The sequence below is a fragment of the Trichoderma virens genome (genome assembly GCF_000170995.1).
Source record: "Trichoderma virens Gv29-8 chromosome Unknown TRIVIscaffold_5, whole genome shotgun sequence".
In the NCBI taxonomy this organism is placed as follows: Eukaryota; Fungi; Ascomycota; class Sordariomycetes; order Hypocreales; family Hypocreaceae; genus Trichoderma; species Trichoderma virens.
The window spans coordinates 502,392-515,594 of record NW_014013744.1 but is presented as its reverse complement, the minus strand read 5'-3'; the positions used below and the strand labels follow the sequence as shown (position 1 = coordinate 515,594).

General features: G+C 51.7%; 4 protein-coding genes across 4 annotated transcripts; 3 read left to right on the top strand and 1 right to left on the bottom strand.

The window, feature by feature from the left end:
• Positions 1-2,030: 2,030 nt before the first annotated feature.
• Positions 2,031-4,616, top strand: TRIVIDRAFT_113608 (uncharacterized protein; the record flags this gene model as incomplete). The annotated part of the gene is made up of 2 exons (XM_014102142.2): positions 2,031-2,405; positions 2,466-4,616. 2 exons carry the CDS (start codon positions 2,031-2,033, stop codon positions 4,614-4,616), a joined length of 2,526 nt encoding a protein of 841 aa, XP_013957617.1.
• Positions 4,617-5,571: 955 nt separating this feature from the next.
• On the bottom strand, positions 5,572-6,690 carry TRIVIDRAFT_24487 (uncharacterized protein; the record flags this gene model as incomplete). The annotated part of the gene is made up of 1 exon (XM_014102141.2): positions 5,572-6,690. A coding segment is annotated over one exon (1,119 nt), but the record flags the coding sequence as incomplete, so codon positions are not given.
• Positions 6,691-7,036: 346 nt separating this feature from the next.
• On the top strand, positions 7,037-9,220 carry TRIVIDRAFT_86774 (uncharacterized protein; the record flags this gene model as incomplete). Its single annotated transcript, XM_014102140.1, has 3 exons — positions 7,037-7,158; positions 7,350-8,294; positions 8,380-9,220. 3 exons carry the CDS (start codon positions 7,065-7,067, stop codon positions 9,024-9,026), a joined length of 1,686 nt encoding a protein of 561 aa, XP_013957615.1.
• Positions 9,221-10,656: 1,436 nt separating this feature from the next.
• Positions 10,657-11,355, top strand: TRIVIDRAFT_37429 (uncharacterized protein; the record flags this gene model as incomplete). The annotated part of the gene is made up of 1 exon (XM_014102139.1): positions 10,657-11,355. One exon carries the CDS (start codon positions 10,657-10,659, stop codon positions 11,353-11,355), a length of 699 nt encoding a protein of 232 aa, XP_013957614.1.
• Between the last annotated feature and the right edge of the window lie 1,848 nt (positions 11,356-13,203).

The window sequence follows — 13,203 nt, the reverse complement described above, 5'->3', positions numbered from 1 at the left end:
GCCTTGAAATTTACAGTCCATTGTTTTCCCCTTGCAGGCCAGCACGAATCTAGAGCTATTGAGCTATTAGTTTCAATTTTGTCGCTGCCGGCTAAATGCCTTTCAACAGCGGGATCGGAGCCAAGGACCGCAATTCACATGTGCTTTGATGACGTTGATTCGTAGGCGTGCCGATCAGTGATCTCATAATGAGAAAATATGCTGTGACACAGTACAGGGCTGCATATATTTTGCAAGGACCACGGATAGCACCCACAGGCTTTCGAGAAGCAGATGGATTGAAGATAGGAAGAAAAAGGACACTTTCTGGCAGAATACGAGTACTATAATGGCGCGCGCACAAGCTCGAAGGATTGCTGGCTAACGGCTTTGGGCGCATTTGGCAAACCAAGTCCGGTTCCGGGATGCTGTGGAGGTACTTTGTATGAGTACTTTGTACGAGTACTGCTGTAGAGAGAGTCTCGGAAGATACAAGAAACGAATGACAACGTGAGTACATGTACGGACAACCTCGTTTGCGCTGCCATTCGAGCGCAGTCTGGTAGTTTGGATGGCTTCATAGAATAAAAGACGCACGGCTGTATTATAATAAACCTCGAGGTAAGCAATAAGCAGCCCAATGATTATAATTACAAGCCCATCATCCACGCAGAGCCGGGAAATGAAGCAAGCAACGAAGCTTGGTCTTGCTGTTAGCAGGGCACATGGTCCTGGGCCTGGGCTTAGCACCTACGCGTACGAGTACAAGCGGACTGAGTCCGGCTGTCCCGAAAGTACCTGGTGGTCGAGAGATACTTTTGGATGCTGACCGGGTAATTGCCTCCAGCTTCCATGGAAGAATCCAGAGGGAAGCAAACCAGCTGCGGTGAGCATGGGAGAGGCGCAATCAGGCGCATCCTATCAGACGGAAACAAATCTGTATAAAACCTTGCAATATTCAATCCAAGATAAGCTACTAAGCCAGTTCAAGGTCATCTTTTGCCTCCAGGTCTATGTACTCTATGTAGACGTCAGGCTGAAAGAACGCGCATGTTCGAAATAGTGCTGGGACCAAGTCCACTCGATGCTGCCAGAGGCCCGTTTCAGGCGACTCCAGGCCGCCTCAGGGCACCGCAGCCGCTGTAGCGCAGCCCAGCAAGTGGCCACAGCATACGCTCTAGAACGCTGTGGCTGCCGTCCACAGGCTCGCCAGCCCGGATTTGTACCTCCCCTGGCTGGGGTACTTGTGGACAGCTCCCCATATCTGCATTGTAACCAGGTGGGGGAGGTGATTCTGCCCACGCTGACCGTTATCGTTGTCCCGCTTTCAACATCCAGACCAACCTCGCCTTTCCCGGGCACGCAACTATCACCACCCGCATTCGCATTGCATCGCATCGCATTCTGATCGTCTCATCTGCGGCCTTGTTCCTTGCGCTTTGCCTCTGCGCCTCTGCCTGTCTTTCAGCTGCCGTCGCCAAGCCAATATCCGGCGACTAAGGCGGTCCAGATCGAGCTGCTGCTGCTTGGTGCAAGACTATCAACGTGCGAAGCTCCTCCTTTGCCACCCGCCATCTTCGAGTCGCCCGACAACCACGCGCTCGGTATTTCTGCCCCCCGAAGCACTGGCTGCCTGTCAAAGGCGTCAATCGCGGACACCACTATGCAACACCTGCTTTGTGCAGCAGTCTGAAGCCGTTCCTGTTGAAGTCGCCAGTTCCTGTGGCGGATCGCAAAGGAAGCTGAGGCGCTTGTCTCTCAGCTACTCTCTTGTGCGCCCTCTTTTAGACGCATGACCCCCGAGCATCTCCGCGCCGGCTCTCACGAACAGGTGCAGCAGATCTGGAGAGACGACTTGCGAGTCTTTTGTTGAGATTAGAGTAGGATCAGCTCACACCTCGGCCACCCTACTGGCTCTTGCTGGACTACCTTCTAAGCCTGGTAGTCCCCTCATTTATTATTATTTGAAATCTCTCTCTCTCTGCCTCTTTGTTTACTCTCTTCTTCCAAATTTGTTCTACACTGCGTTGCGAATTTTCTGCATTCTCACAATGGGCAATACCAACACAAAGGAATCCCGTTCCGATTATCCCGAGGATGGCCGGGGGCGGCGATTCGACTTGGGAGATACCTCTCGTGGTGCCTTGGGTGATCCACGTCTCCAGCTAATGAGGTCGGAGCGAGGCTTTCTTAGCCTAGGAGCAAACTCTGGGTCCCGAAGTAGAGACCGCCCAGACGCCCCGTTCGAACATCGCGAGACAAAGCAAGAACGAGAAGCACGGAAGCTTGAACGTGAGCGACTCCAAAGAGCCCAAGACCGCGAGCGGAGTATACGAGAGGAACACGTTGATGGAGGCTATCTCGTCACCATGGGAACCTATGTCGGGACTGAGGATTTCAACAAGGCTGTTGTCAGACAATTGCAGGTATGTTATTGCTATCCAAAACGAGCTCCATTATTCGCATTTCTAACTTAGAGCCGCTAGATTGAGCGAAAAATGGCACCCTTTTGGCGTGGCCTCAATGACTGGTCTGATAACTGGGCTGAACACCAGCTTATTGCGGCGGCCCGTGGCCTGCCCATTCCGGCAGCCGATGCTCCTCCTGACCCTGACTTGATACCTCGATTGCCGCCGCCACCTGACTCTCTTCCTACCCATAACCTAAGCAGTCTGACGGTAGAGATGGGACCTAGGACTCTCTCAACTGCCTCAGATCGTAGTGGCTCAGGTAGTGGCTCTGCCTTGCCCTCCCCATCGACGGCCGGCCCCTCAAGAGGCGTCATAAAACCAAGGGCGAGAGCATTAGCGGCAGCCTTGAGTGTGGGCTCTCGGAATACGTCCTCGACTGACTTGACACCGAAGGAGATCAATCTACCCCATGACCCGTTTGTCAACGGCCAGCCACTTGAGGTTCATCTTTACAAGGATGCCTCCGAATGCCCCATCTGTTTCTTGACATACCCTCCTTACCTCAACCATACAAGATGCTGTGACCAGCCGATTTGTAGCGAATGCTTTGTACAGATAAAGCGAGCCGATCCTCACCTTCCCGAGCACCATCCCGATGGTCAAGCACGCGATCCAAACGAGGGGCTGTCGGCGGAAGACCCCCCTGAAATGCTGATATCAGAGCCTTCGGCATGCCCCTATTGCCAACAACCCGAGTTTGGCGTCACATATGAACCGCCCCCCTTTCGACGCGGGTTGACCTTTTCTTCATCCAACATAGCTTCAAACACTGCCATGTCTTCTCAGAGCTCACTCAACTCTACACTGGCCCCCGCTCCCGTTGCAACAGGACGTAGAAGGGCGCATAGCTTATCGGCCAACGCGCCCAATGTCATTACTACCGACCGCATTCGACCGGACTGGGCTACGAAACTGGCCACTGCTCGTGCTCACCAAGCACGCCGTGCCGCTGCAGCCACCGCTCTCCATACCGCAGCCTTTTTGATAGGAGGCAATGAGTCTAGGTCAAGGATACGTACAGGCAGGTTTAGCCGGAGAAACACGAGCACGAACAGCGGCGGCACCACCACTCCTGGAGGCCACAGCGGGGGTGCAACCGATACCGCAGAAGGCCAAGAGCCCACCGAAAGAAGTTCGAGCCGGAATCCGGACGGCACCCGTCGTACTCGAATGGAGGAGCTTGAGGAAATGATGTTCATGGAAGCGATTCGACTGTCGCTCGCGGCTGAGGAGGAACGGAAACGCAAGGTGGAGAAGGCTCTTCAGAAGGAAGCCAAGAAGCGAGAAAAGGAACGCGAAAAGGCGGAGCGTAAAGCTCTTAAAAAACAAGCCAAAGATCCTTATGCGGGCGGCATCAGCGGAGCCAGTGGAAGTAGTCTTTCCTTGCATCTTGGTCGCAAGCGAGGAAATAGCGCGGCCAGCAATTTGCGACTAGAGCTCACTCTGCAATCGGCTTCGCCATCGGCCTCACAGTCGACCAAAGCAGCGGATCCTCCAAATCAAGATGTGAAAGCGGAGAGCCCCGGCGATAAGGGCAAAGGAGTCGAACGTGAACCCCAACCAGGTGCAACAGAAGCGACTTCCTCAACTTCCCTGCCTATTCCTACCCCGAGCAGCCGAGGAGGTTCCCATTTGCGACATATGAGCAACGCATCGTCACTGGGCTCGTCGTTGGGGGATAGCCCATCGGGTAGCCTCACTGGGCAGGGGCTTGGCGACTCGGATGCAGCCAAGAGACGGAGCATGGGCAATCGCAGTGACAGCGGCGATGGTGAGACAGAGAACGAGCCCATGTTTAATTTCAGCAGTCTGGCTGAGATTGTTGGTGTCAACCTTGAGGATGGATCCGCAACGCAGCAAGTGGAGCTGGGTGACGGCTCGGCTCGTCCTCTCTCTCAAGTCCCAGAGGAGGAAAAGGAGGAAGAGGGTAACGCTGAGCATATAGAGCGAAGCCTCAAAATCGAAACATCGGGCGTAAGCAATGAGACGGTTTTCAGTGCTAGTGAGGGAGAGCATAGCTCACTGGGCGCGCCGCCTTTTCTTGACACGCCAGAGTTGACCATTACTCCAGAGACTCCAACTGTTGAAGATGGTGGACCAGAGGATAAGCGATTGGGAGCGTCCCTTGTGTCCGAGCATCATGAAACTACTCAGGCTATGCATTGAAGAATGGGGAGAGTTGGCCGCAGCGCCGATTAGCGTGATGATGATGATGATGATGCCGCCGGGAGGGATTAGGCTTGGTGCAACAAGGGGTAGTGTTCATTCTTTTTCTTTCTTTCATGGAGTAAAGGGTTTTTTTCCGTGGACCAGGACGGCAACGATAAAGGGAGCCCGCAGTTTGAACCATTTGACGTGTAGTATATGTGCAAAGTATGTAAAGCGGATGTATGTACTCAGCGACTGTTGAACATTAGGCTATGAATAGAATAACATCACAAGATGGCTGTGCTCTTTTTCTTCTTTCACCCCCTTTTTCTTTCACGTTTCTTTGTGAATCACAATAGAGGTTCCGCATGTCCTCTTGCTGAGTCGTAAGTGTCAACGTCATCAAGGACAAGTCGTGTTCCAGTTATCATTTCAACATACAGATTGATTGGGGTTTTCTTTGTCTTGCCGCGCGAAGTTATTGCCTCTTTTGGAAAGGCTGCGAAATATGAGACATTGGCGCTTTGAGGCGAGCGGGAGGTGGCGCATTCGTTGTTCCTATTTTGGGTCTTTGACATATCTACTGGAGAGTATATGGATATGTATATATATTAGGGGTATTGACCATGGAGTGTGCATTGCAGAATTTGTTATTCAACAGTCTCTCTTTCTTTCTTTCTTTTTATCAGTGTCAGGATTTACTGGATATGGCTTCAAAGTATCAAGTTATAGATATTGCGGGAAGAATTCCGCTCTTGGGGAGGCGGCAGACAAGGGGGTGTATTGATTGGTTGTTTGGTGTGATGGATCTGCCGCGCAGGCTGTGGGAAGGGACTATTAGGAGGAAATAAGGAAATATCGAGGGGAAATGCAAAATGCGTGGGCAAAGGAACGTGGCCTTGGTGGAATGGATCAACAGTATTGGCAGTAATATAGGGTGGTGGCAGTTGATGGGAATTCTCATTTGTTTATGCTATGCTTTTTTAATCTCCTTTTGAAACTTTTCTGTCCACTCCGTAAACTCATCTCTCGAGCCGTCCCAGCTCTCGCTCAGCAGCTCACTCACGGCAAACGCATCGAGGAAGCACTGGTCCATGGCATCGTCAATCTCCCTCGGCCGCAGCTCGTAAAAGGCACACGCCAAATCCCCGAAACTATCGGGGAGCTTCTGCAGCAAGGTAGCGAGCTCGTCTAGTCGGCGCGGTACTTTTCCGCTGGCGTCGCTCTGTGGCAAGGGGGGCAGCTTCTTCATGCGACGCTTGGTGATGGCTTGGTATAGGAGGATGACGAGGCGCAGGCGGCGGAGGGACGATTCGAGGCGGGGCCGGATGCCGTCAGGGTCTGAGGCAGGGATGGTTCGGTGAGAATTCATGAGGTCGTCGAGAAGGTTTTGGGTCGATATATGGGTTGACCCGACCTGATCAGCAAGATCATCGACCTCGTCTTCGTCGTCTTCGTCCTCATCGCCCTCTTCATCAGGTTCCTCATCGCCCCATTCCTTCATCTCTTCCATGATGTCGTTGAGGGTATCCTTCCACTCGTTCATCTTTTCCACGAAGAATCCGCTGACGCCGCCATTAGCAAAGCTGATAACCTTGTCGCAAGCAGCCCAGAGGACACCAGTTGACGCAATGCTGCCTTTTCCTGAGGCACCAAACCCTTCGTTTTCCTTTGTCAAGACTTTCCCGTCCTTGGGTATCTTCTGCAGGAGATCGGCCAGCTCTACCAATACGCGCTGGCATCGCCACGCCAACTCGCGCCGAAATACCAAGGTGAATCCATTTGAATCGCAAGCCTGGACGGAAGCTGCAAGACCGGGTATAGGGCCGGTGACAAGCTCGCGGACTACAGAGGAGATTGCGCTCGGGGTGAAGGGCTTGTTTATGATAAGCAGCGAGACTTTGGTGGCATGAGCTTTGATCAGAGTAGCAGAGTCGCGAGCCAGGGCGATGGCATCGAGAGGCGTTGTTGATGTTGCCGAAGTCGCTGGTGTCGAGACGGCCTCTGGGTTCTTTCGGATTTCACCGAGCACGTCTTGGAGCTGCTTCAAGAGAGCTCCTGCGGTTTGGACGAGCGTCTCGAGGCTCTCAAGAGCCGCAGCATCAGGAGCTGGAGCCATCAGACGAGAATAAAAGAAAAGAATGTGGGATTAAGAATGACAGTAAGTTTTGCGGCTGAGCTGTCAAACCACCGTAACTTTTTTTTCGTTGGAGGGGTACCTATCAAAGTCGCATTTCCCCTGGAACCCCGCGGTGTGGGACATGGATCTTATCGGCATCTGGCATGCCGGAGCTTTGCCGGATAATGGGCTTAGGAGGCTTAGGAGGCTTACATAGTAGGAGGGACTCCACCAAGGCAGTGGGGGGGGAACTGCCACTTTGTCTACTTGGAGACAGCTTGGGCTCTACAAGCCACTTTGTGTCAACATCACCCCCTTTGCAACTTGCAACTTGCAACTTGTTCGCGATGCAGCACCCAAAGACGTTGGCGCTGCTGGGCGCCGTGTGCTCACTGACAGTGGCTGCTGCTGGCAGCGTGCCGCGCGGAGTTGGACCCGAGTGTAAGTCAAATTGTTGCTATTCATTGCAGTTGAAAGTGGCGGCCTTACAAGCAGAGGAGAGGAGAAGAGAGGACCGGTGTGAAGCGTCCAGCTTCAGCAGCTTTGGGCTACTGCTTCATGGCCTCTGCAAGTGGAACCAAGGCCAATTGGACCCCAATTGATGTCCAATTGCTGATTCAAATGCTGTTTAGTCATCTCCCATTACCAGAACAAGGAGGTGTTTGCCTGCATCGCCAACCCCTCCATCACCATTAGCCCGGACCGCGTCAATGACAACACCTGCGATTGCCCAGACGGCTCCGATGAGCCTGGCACTGCTGCGTGTGCCTTCATCGACCCTCGCTCTCCCGAGCAGCCCCTGATCGGCAGCCCTTCTGGGACTACAAATGCCACTCGCTCCCTGCCTGGATTCTGGTGTAACAACAAGGGTCACATCGGGGGCTACATTCCTTTCACCTTCGTCAATGATGGCATCTGTGACTACGATGTCTGCTGCGATGGGTCAGATGAAAATGGAAGTGTCAACGGTGTCAAGTGCGAAAACCGCTGTGCGGCCATGGGCAAAGAGTACCGCAGACTGGCAGAAGAGAGGAAGAAGAGCGTTGCAAAGGCCAACATCAAAAAGCGAGAAATGATCAAAGAGGCAGCGGAACTTCGTCAACGTGCGGAAGCTCGCATTGCAGCTCTGGAGAAGGACGTCAAGGATCTCGAGGCCAAGAAGGAAGACTTGCAGCGCAAGTACGCTCAAGTCCAAAACGAAGAAGCAGGTAAGATTGTGAAGAGTAAAGGCGGTCGCGGTGGTAAACTCGGCATCCTCCTTGGTCTCGCCAAGGACAGAGTTGAAGAGTTGCGAGAGGCTCTCAGACTGGTCACGGAGGACCGCGAAATCATGCGTAGCAAGAAGAACGAGCTCGAGGCTATTCTCATGCAGTTTAAGCAAGACCATGACCCCAACTCCAACGATGAGGGAGTCAAGGCTGCCATCAAGTCTTTTGAAGATTGGGCAGCCCGCGAAGCCTCCGCCGACCAGTCTGAGTTCCTCGAGTCCGATGTCAACGAGATCCTCAAAGAGGACGACGAGACCAACGGAGTGAACTGGAAAGCATTCGAAGAACAGCAAGATGACACGGACATCCGTAAGCACTATCAGCTTATTGTCATTGTCGCTTTATTTTTATTCTTATTTTTGTTGGGATTGCTGACTTTGAAATCTTTTTTTAGTCTACGACTTTGACGCTTACATCCCTCCCTTCATCCGCGATGTGCTTCACGACAAAATCAGGATTGTTCGTCAATGGCTGATTTCCAACGGCATGATGGCCGATCCTGCCACTGATGGTTCGGAGTCGAGTGTTGTCAAGGCTGCTCGGGAGGCGGCCGAAACAGCCGAGCAGGAGCTCGGTCACAAGACCAGGGAGCTTGACCAAGAGAGGTCCGACATCCAGAAGGATTATGGGCCATCTGACATTTTCCGCGCTCTCCAGGGCAAGTGTGCTGAGATTGATGCGGGCGAGTATACGTACGAGCTCTGCTGGCTCGATAAGACGCTCCAAAAATCCAAGAAGGGACATGCCCACTCCAACATGGGCAACTATGAGCGAACCGAGATTGCGATTGCAGACGAGGAAGAGAGGGTGGACGGTAGGTCACTGGGCAGCGGTCCCAGAATGGTGATGCGATATGAGAACGGGCAGACATGCTGGAACGGCCCTCAGAGACGAACCGACGTCTGGCTCGGATGCGCGGAAAAGGAAGAGATCTGGCGGGTTAGCGAGGCCGAGAAGTGCGTCTACAAATTGGAGGTGGGAACGCCGGTAGCCTGCGAGGACGAAGATGTCAAGAAGCCCGATGAAAAGGATGAACTGTAAAGCGGCACGCGCTTGGCCGTTGTAGAGCCACGACACACGGCCCAAACACTGTAAGGCATGGAGCAGTTGCCATGACACGTCGTTTGCGAGCGGGCAACAGCCATTACGGAGTACGGAATTAGAAGAAAACGTTTACACCAAAGATCAAATGATAATCGGAATGATGATGACGACGAAGATGACTCTTGTCCTTGATGATACTAGTAGCACCTGCATTGCCGCGCCGAGCTATTTACTAACAGTGACGATTGCTGATGGAAGACCCAAAGCGGGATGTCCTTTGCAGACGACGACCTCACTTTGGCTGCCAAGTCATTTATTCACCTGATGCCCTATTGGACCAAAATCATGCGAGCCAAAGTACGAGTTTTACGACCCACTGCGCGCCGTCTAGTTCGCCGCCCAAGGATTGGACTTTCTCCCAGACCGGCGCAGTATGTCAGATGGTGGGCTCCAACTCTAATAGGTGACACGGAATATCAATCGCCACATTGCTGGAATCTTTCCGATCAGACTACTATACACCCACGGCAGAGTCATGGTCAGAGTTCAGATATCAGAGTTTGGATATGTATCAGAGTTCAGAGACCGAGGCAGAAGGACTTTCGGGACGGACGACGGACAAAGAGGACCAGACAGACGGACGAAAGGGGGACGACAATCTCGAAGCACCAGTGACGCCCAGGAACAAGCGGACTGGTCAATGGGTGCGCGCGCGGCGCAAAGCTGAAGCTGTCCCAAAAGCTTGGCGGGGCCAGTCTATGGATCCTTTCTTCGACCTCGTGTCTAGTGCCAGGCTATTTGAGTCTTAGTGCCCGGAGGCGCCTGGAAGCCCCAGGGCTGAGACTTCACCGCATTGAGGTTGATGCAAGATTCCGCGTGTCGCGCAGAATCCTACCTGATTGGGTCACCTTGCGGTCCTCGAGCCTGGTCGCGGGTAATTAGTATCCTCGGCTCCGTTTGAGGTGCGACGTCGGTGATTAGTTGTTAAAGCTTGCGAGGATCAAAGCGTGCCCGGTGATGGGTCGGTCAGGACGCCATCTTTGCTTTCTCACAAGCACAGGCTTCAGATATGACAGGTGGATTTTATCAACGATGTTAGCGGCCGGCATCCGAGATGCCCGTCGTTGATCCATTGACAAAGGTGCCGCCAAAATAGGCAGAGAAAGAGGCAGACCAGTCCCATACTGTACGAGCAGCCCACATCCGGTCTTCTCTGGTTCGTCGGAGCCGATAATCATAGGCTACCTGGTTGATAGCTTCAGTCCCCGTATGGTTTTGGCTTTTCGCTTTTTCCTTTTTCCTTCTTAAACAACCGAAAACCCACGGGCCCCTTGTCGCTTTTTGATGGGTTTCGGGGAGTTTTTCGATCAACTTGGAAGCACAGACTCTTATGTTGGAAGCTTGTAGCCGTTACCCCCAGCCCAGGCCAACGTGATCCAATAAGAGTTTTCGTTTCGTCCCTCTTCGTTTCGTTACATTCATTCTTGCTTAATTTATATACTTATTCATTTCCTCCAGAGTGGTAAGCCTCTGGGTTCATTGGCTTGCAACTCTGTTGTGAAATTTTCATCTTCTCTTCTTCTTCTTCTTTCACCTTCTTCTTCTTCTCCAATATAGTCTCGAAAGCATGGGTGAAGTAGACCTCCCAGCACAGAATGCTGGCTCATCGACTTACACCCCCTTCCTGCTACGACTATACGACTTGGTAGTTCTCAGCATATCAAACAACTATGCGTGGAAGTGCTCGACGGCAAAAGTGCAACTCCCCCTTTTCAAATCTGCTCTAGGAACCAAACATCTCGACATTGGCGTCGGCACGGGATACTACCCTGCCAATGCTGTCAGAACGCAGACTCCTTGCAAAGAGATTACACTCGTCGACCTGAATCCAAACACTCTGAATCTAGCGGTTTCTCGAATCAGCGCAGCACAAAAAAACATCAAAGTACACTCCGTCGTAGCCGATGCGACCGAACCGCTACCACTGCCTTCAGGCCAGAAATTCGACTCTGTGAGCATCTTCTACTTGCTACACTGCATTGCCGGACCGCCTGAAAGGAAGAACAGAGTGTTCGACCTGTTGAAGGACCACGTTGCCGAGGGCGGCGTCTTAGTGGGAACAACCATCTTGGGAGAGGAGAGGCCGATGAACTGGTTTGCGAGACGACTAATGACCATCTACAACGAGAAAGGCATATTCGACAACTGGAAGGACAGCAAGAGCGTTTTCGAGGACGGTCTACGGCGGAACTTTGGCGAGGTGGATATCCAAATCATCGGTAGGACCATGGTGTTTACCGCAAGGAATCCCAAAATGGCAACATAGTGCGCCGTCAGATGATGCTCAGGGATGTGGTGATTGGACAGATGCAGACGTAGGAGGGAAGAGATGCCTACTCGAGCTGGGATGTGGCGTCTGCTTTTGGGAGGCACGAAACACGAAGACGTAATATTGGGGCCTCGGATTCACGGAGGCCTTCTAACTTGTTCCCTGATACCTTTTTTTAACCATCGTTGTATTATCTCCTTAAGTCTTAGTCTTGCGGGCTTATGCCGCACACAACTACAATATAGGCACCAGTACCAGTACTAACCAAACGCTCCCCCTTACCTTGTGTATGTATATATATTTATGCCCAATGTGCGTGTATGCCCCATGGCCCCCTGGCGATGGAATCTCTTTGGTTGCTACAAAAGCTGAAATGCACAGGGGCGGGGTTCCCCATGCAACCCGACTCTCAGCTCCCCCAGACACATCTTGTGTATCCCATCCGAGGGGACGCTATCGGTTTCAAAGAGTGTAGCCATACTTTTGTCTGTTGGCACGGCTCGACGATCATTCTCACCACATCACATCCCCCCGTCCCGCACAGTATTTGTGAGAAGCGGCCCAACAACGACAACGTTCATTACTCACACAAACAAAGCTTTGACCACCTATGAGATGTAATGAGTCGCTGTTGCTCGTCTATTGGTCCTTTTTCATCTGGCGCTGCGTGATGTGTTGTTGCTGAAGTGCGACTAAGCACCCCCTTGCAGCAGGGCCTGTCACGGGGATCAACAATCTTAAAACTTTTGCGCAGAATGTGTCTCTTTCTAGAAGGAATCTCTAGTAAGATTGCTTTCTTTTGTCTCGTTTTAACCCTCTTCATGTTTTGCAAAGTCAATATGGCATGATAATTTCGCCGGAGTAGAGTGTTACCACAGCCGTCTGATGTAAGACACCCTTTTCTCAAGACATGAACCATATCCAAAATTTGAGTCACACTGCCTTGCCACATATCTACCCGTCAGTAAATACGCTTTATAAGTCCTTATCTACAATGAGCATCAACAAATAGTAACAACTCGTCAAAAGTCTAGGGTTGTCGAGTCACGATCGCAATCCTACCTCGATTCACATCATATCAACCCCCATCCACGCTCTTCCCCCCTTGTCACGAAACAATGAAACCTTCTCTTTTATTAAAAAATCCCCTCCCTTTCATCCTTCGGAACCCAAAAAAAGAGCCACTCTTTTTGTCCCTTCATCCCGCAACCCACAAGCTTCGACTCCATCGAATCCCAAGGAGGTGGGCTTTTTTTTACACTTCTCTAACATCCCAACAAAATGAGATCCCGCTCGCGCCTACACTAGTTATCCCGTCTTTTCTTTTTTTTTTTCTTCCTTTCGTCCCCATATCGGTCTCATTCTCACTAAATATATGCCGCAGGCAGAAAAACTTCAAAAGAAGACCAAAAGTAAGTTATTACCCTCTCTCTCCACTCTTTTGTTTGCCCGCCCATTTTGCAATTCTCACACTTTTTGCAAACACAACAACACTAAAAAAGACGTAAGCAATACACAAAAAAAGGCAGTCCCGCAAGTGGAGAAGAAGAAAAAAATCTCGCCAGGGCCTGTGCCAATGCTCGTAATAGGAAATCTCCAGGAGTCCAAGAAGGAAGACGCAAACCCCCATGCTCATATTACATGCTGGAGAAGGCATCATACAATGACAAGAGATTGACAAATGCCAGTTTAAAACAGGCGGATTTAATTCCGTGCTTATCCGATGCAATGCCTAAGAAACGTAGAATACGGATTCAGTATTGCTGCTGACTTGGATATATAAGCGTGCTTACGTAGCAGCCTGAGGATATTTCACCGCAGTCGAACTATTAATCACACAAAACT